Source organism: Amblyomma mixtum, chromosome 4, assembly GCF_055824585.1.
Source record: "Amblyomma mixtum isolate Tamu chromosome 4, ASM5582458v1, whole genome shotgun sequence".
Taxonomy (NCBI): Eukaryota; Metazoa; Arthropoda; class Arachnida; order Ixodida; family Ixodidae; genus Amblyomma; species Amblyomma mixtum.
In genome coordinates, this window is record NC_143015.1 from 78,266,165 (window position 1) to 78,272,164 (window position 6,000).

The following is a 6,000-nucleotide window of genomic DNA, read 5'->3' on the forward strand; positions in this document are numbered from 1 at the left end:
AATTAGGTAGTTAAAGAAGAATGGCCGTGGCAAACAGCCGGGATGAAAACGAAAGCGCTGACTTTGCGCTGCTATCAATCGCCTAAAAGCGGGTGGCATCTCCGCCAACTTCAATTACCGCCCTCATCCTATCTGGGAGAGAACCGTACAGGGCGTTGCAGAGATCAGCGTTCGCCCTAAGTTCCTCCCAGCGCTCTTGCACGGCAGACCAGAGATTGTCTGACGACAAGCCGTGCAGGCTGCGGGAGCACAAAGCTACTTTTATGTTCCCCCACAAGTTTTCAATAATATTTAAATCCGGGGATTGGGGAGGCCAGTCCAGCGCGGCAACTCCACGCTCCTGCAGGAGAGAGGAAGCCAGCCTGGACGTGTGTATAGGAGAGCGATCTTGCTGGAGGATGAAATCCTGCTGTGGGTATACTTCCCCCACAAGGAATGGCAACGCCACATCATCCAGAATGGAGCAGTAGCTCGCGGTCGTGAATCTGCCATCAATCCTCACGAGAGGTCCGAGGCCATCTTTCGTGACTGCCCCCCAAACAGTCACTGAACTCCGCCCACTGGCGGCTACTCTCTGCATGAGTCGTGGCATATACCTGCGGGAAAGGAAGAAGTATAGGTAATTGCCTTCTGTTCGCGCTGGTCACAATAGGAATAAGCACTGAGACAGAAAAAATCATTGTGACTACTCAGAGTCACGGGGCTGGCAGACGACGGACAAAATTGCACGAGACAGAGTTGCGCTGACTGTATGTCTCGTCCTTTCGTCGTCCGTGGTCTGCCAGCGCCGCCACTCTGAGTATATCAAACCAGCTTGCCCAGCAGCATAGCCTGCTCATTGGTACTACTCATAGCTTCTAGTTCATTATAGGTTTGGTGGTTTATTAAAGGCACACTGAGGGCAAAACCTGCTATGGGTTTAAAGTAGGTAAACCGACAGCCGTGCGAAAGGAGCACCAATGTTTCAAAGACCATGTTCGAAGACAATTTGTTCAGTGCCGGTCTCGACACCGGCACTGTCGACACCGGCTGATAGTTTCGCAGGTAGCCAGCGTCTCGTCTACGTGAATTTTCAGGCATGGACCTTGGTAGCACGCCTGCACGTTCATTCAGTTCAAAATATACGTCCTTTCTGGGTTTATGTCAACATGACCTTGCGAGAAAATTTTAAAGTCAAATTTAGCGAATATATATATATATGTAATCGTCGAAGCGTATTGTTTTCATATACAGCTGAGCGCTCAAGGAATTCTTTCATTGACGAATAACTTCAGCTGTAAGGCCTAAGAGCGGTTATGCGAATAATATATGTCAGTAATCGGATTTGGATTTATGGCTTTATGGGAGTCTAACGTGCCAAAGCGACTCATGCTATGAGAGACGCCGTAGTGAAGGGTTGCGGAAATTTCGACCACCTGGTGTTCTTTAACGTGCACTGACATCGCACAGTACACGGGCCTCCAAAATTTCGCCTCCGTCGAAATTCGACCGCCGCGGCCGGGATCTACCCGTGTCTTTCGGGCCAGCAGCCGTACGCCATAACCGCTCAGCCACCGCGGTGGCTCAATATGTCAGTAATGCGCCGATTTTTAAACCTGTGTGAATTATTTGGACCCCTATAAATTAACAGATGCCAGCAAGATGGGAAATGTTAAAAAAAATCTTGGCGGACGCTTAACGTACCGTTAAGAGTATAATTCCACAGGATTAAAGATCCCTCGCGCGCGTGCATTACTCTCTTGGCTAGGGACTCTCTACACGCCCAATTGGCCTTTCGTTACTGGCTTGAGTCCAATGATGTTGCAGAAGATGATTCTGGGAGTGTCACTCGCAACCGAAGGCATATTACTCATACCCTGCGCGCAACTTGCCTCATGCCTTGGTTGGCAGGTTATGATGATGTAACAAGGCCACATGACCCCTGTGCACCAATCGAAAGTTTGTGAGAACGTCACAAGGTCATGTGGCCTCAATCGACCAATCAGGAATCTAGCTGTGATGACGTCACACGGTCACGCTATCTTTGCGACCAATCAGCAATTTTCGTGACATGGACGGACGCCGCTTTTTCCTGAGTACGCGGCTTCTAATGCTACTGGATAAAATACTTTTTCTATTTTTCGCGAACATGACGGAGATAATTCTCCAACTACCGCCCTTCGATAATAGCAGTTAAGTACACAGTTACATCCCCCGCTTGAGCTCGACTACAATATCGAACTCCAAACTAACATCAGGGCTAGCTGGTGCTGCGAAATGTAGCGACTGAAATTCACATGCAAGCGAATTTTTTCTGGGAGGGTTACGATCATGCCTATACGTAACGCGTGTTGATGGGGCGCCAAACTCGTGTTCTTTGATCCCACCGTGTAGTGAACGTTGACTCGTCTGTGAAAACCACACGCTTCCAGTCAGCCGCAGACCAGTCAGCGTGCTCTTGAGCGAACTGGAGCCGCTTCGCCTTGTTCTCCGCACGCAGAAGTGGCTTCCTAGCAGCCGTTCTACTTTTCAGTCCTGCCTCATAGAGACGTCGCTTGACTGTAGTCACCGAAACATTGTCAAGTCCGAGCTCAGCCTTCACTTCCCGGACTGAAGTGGTCGGCTGGTCTGCTACAGCTGCTACAATCTGCATATCCTGGTCTGCTGTAGTCACCCGGCGACGGGGTTGCCGAGGGGCGTCTTCAATGCGTCCTTCGTTCCTGTACGCCTGAATTATGCGGTTTACTGTAGCAAGAGGACGTTTGGTAATGGCAGCGATAGCACGCTGAGAAAATTCTCTTAAACAGAGATCCACAATACGCCTTCTTTCATCTTCCGGCACTTTCGGCATCGTGGTTCAGTCGTGAGCGAAGAAAGGAATAAAGTGCTGCAGAAAATATTCAGCCACGCTATCGTGCAAAGATGAAAAAAAAAATCATACCGCTGCGAACTGCTGATGACGAAGTGTTTATGGGCAAGATAGCACGATTGATACCGTACACTTTCGTCTATTCGGCGACTTCGGAAAAGAACCGCAGGATGCCCAGCGTTAGAATCGCAGTCACCTTTGCTGCTACTTGACAAAAGCGGTAACTTTCAGGGCCGTTCTTAGCTTTCAGCTAAAAAAGATATGACGCACAACCGATATACGGGCCTTCTGCCGCGCGGCGATAAAAAGAGATTGATTTTTCATTCAGCGCCTGCTTGCAGCAGGAACACTCATCAGTCGGGACGACACCAGACACATTCAGATATTTGAAGGTGTTTGAGTGGCTCAAGAAAAAGTCTTCTAATCCGTTCAAGACCACAAGGCGAGCTGACTGCACTCAGTTCGGTGTCAAATTAGCTGTAATGCTATAACTGCCTTCTGAGTTGTAAAATATACTCATCGCCATCCTACAGCGTGTTAAAATTACTCCACGCTGATTGTAAGGTGTACCGATTACCCGGTATGAACTTAACTAAACATTCAATTAGAACGTTTTTTTTATCGGTTGGCATGAATAGCACGAAGAAAATTTTTGAAAATGAGTAGCAGTTTAGGGCGGCACTTAGACGAGTTAAATTCCCTAGCGCATAAAGGCCGTGGTGCGGGTAAAACCCGTATTCTATGAGATTTTTTTCCTGAAATTCGCAAGTTATTCATATTCTTGTTGTCAGGCTAGTAACGAATCGAAAGTTTCGCAAATTGAAAGCTCTAAAGTTAGGCCGCACCATAAACTCTTCCCTGGCTTTGCGGCGCCCAACTGGGCTGATGAAAACAATCGCATGAGCCGCGAGAATATTCTGGCTGCTCGGCACGAAGTAGCCGAGCAACTAAGTTGTGGAAGTGTCATCGCAGCTTGGAGACTTGGTTCAGGCATCGAGCAAGTTTTTCCCGTGACAGCCTTTACTTTTGTGAGCGCATAAAAAAATAAAACACGAGAAGCAACTGCCCACGATACACCATGTGCTGCACAGAACCAAGAGCCGTTGCTGCGCCTCTCAGGAACCGTGCCGGACTCTCGATTGTCGTGCGCATAGCAAGCATAGCGAGAGCAAGGTTAGCTTCACCGCAAAGCAAGCTCGCCTTGGCGGAGCCGCCGCGCTAGCAGACGACTCAGCGGAGGCCCCACCTACAGCTGTCACTGCGCTTGCGCGCTAGTTCCCTAGGCGCCCGCGAGAGGCGCTTCGCGGAGCGCTGGCCACGCAGAGCGGTGTTCAAGGTAGAAGTGGACGACCGTGTACATAACAGAAATATCTGGCAGTAATGGTTGTATCTTTCGCTCTCTAGGGTTCTAGAAGCCGCCATGTTTTAAGTACAGAGCTGAAAGCTTAGATTTACATCTACGCCCATTTTATATTTTTGCATATACTTTTTGTTTTTATTACCCTACTGGTGTTGGTTGATACCACTTAACAGCTATTGGTGAACGAGGTTCACAACACCTTATTGTTTTCTTACGTTTGGCGCATGGGACACCACTGTAACGAAGAAAATGCGCTTTTAGCTAAAAAAAATCTTTTAAAATTCTCTACTATTTCCAGTGAAGCATAGTACGCCTTTGTATAGATATATGCGGTCAATGCCACCTCATGAATGTTTTTTTCAGAAAGACTGAAGACCACACAATGCACAGCACATGTTATTGCAACACTGAGGCTCAGTGACCGTTTCCCTTTGAGTTGGCAAATGGTGCTTGACGCGACGAAGCCTCAACATCAATTACAAAAGGCTTGAAGAAATTAACAGGTCAATTGTATTGATGAATCACGAGCGAGTGATTCATCAATGCCCTACCGAAGAGAACGCTTGGATCGGAATTGAGAGCCTATTGCGAAACTTGGCTTCATATTACCAGCGACTGCTGCATGGAAGTAATAACGCGAATTTCGGTATGCACCGCGCCGGTAGTACGTGTTTACAAAATATTTTTTTTTTGGTTTAGCAAAATGTTATATCTGCAGAGTATACAGCGTTCTCTTTTCGAACGCTACAAAATATAACATGAAATATCCAAGGCGATGCTTTGTAGCATGTGAGGACTATATGCCACCTTAATTACAATGTTGTATAATATCTTTTGAGCCAATAATAAGTACTTGGGTAACGCACCTTATGTGGTCTATGTAACTTAAGTTACTGCAGTCGATGAAGCTGCTGCACACTGAGGCAATTGGAGCAACATTATCTGAGAGTGGTGCAGGAGTTTCACAATTATCACGAAAAATTACCGAAAACCGTGTCCAGGTAACCGTCCTAAGTCGCTGCGAAGGCGAAGAACAGCATGGCACCGACAAACCATAGAGGTATGCGTACTCTGCCCCAGTGATACCTCTACAAAGACGACATCGTTTTCTAAACATAGACCCCAACACGAATGTGAACGACCTTCCACTGCCGTTTCCTCGGTCGTTTTGCTGTTAAAAAATTTAACGATCCACCGAGGATAACCCAATAGTTTTTTTATGCTACGCTACACTTTGATTGGTTTGTGTTCTACCTTACCTTAGAAGACGTAGCACTAACTTTGGCAATTATTGTTTGGAAGAAAACTTGAACATATTGTTTTCTCGACTATTTCTCGTGAACAGGCTGCACCCTTTGGAAGCCCGAAAGCAAGATAAACAAGGAAGAACGATGCTGCGAGTTTGTTTACGACATGCTCTGCGGAACTTCCCCAAAGTACCATATTTCTAAGAACTGTTGACCAAGACCTTCCACGTTTTTCTAGTCGTGACTTGCAATAATTCACAGCTTCACGGCGTGGTCGCACTGTGTTCAAGAAATTTCGGCGTGTATTGCACGCACGCTGACTGATATTAGGAATTTGGTAAGCGTGCCTCGTAAGGATTTTTTACTCTCTACGAAAAAATACAGGCTTGAAATTGTTATTGCCGAGGTCATCTGTTTTCAACAGCATTCTGAAAAATTGCATTCTTTTAAATATATTGGTTTTGCGAGCATTTCAATAAAATATTACTGGGGAGATATTTAAGGGCTACGAAAATAGTCTTAGTTTTTGAGGAGCTCAGTAACAC

General features: G+C 46.7%; 1 protein-coding gene across 1 annotated transcript in view; it reads left to right on the forward strand.

The window, feature by feature from the left end:
- The window catches only part of LOC149347138 (uncharacterized), a 29,074-nt gene extending 23,405 nt beyond the window's left edge, over positions 1-5,669 (forward strand). The window contains exon 5 of the mRNA XM_089541500.1: positions 5,552-5,669. Coding sequence (XP_089397626.1) covers positions 5,552-5,669 — 118 coding nt within the window. The remainder of the gene's footprint in view (positions 1-5,551) is intronic.
- Positions 5,670-6,000: the final 331 nt, after the last annotated feature.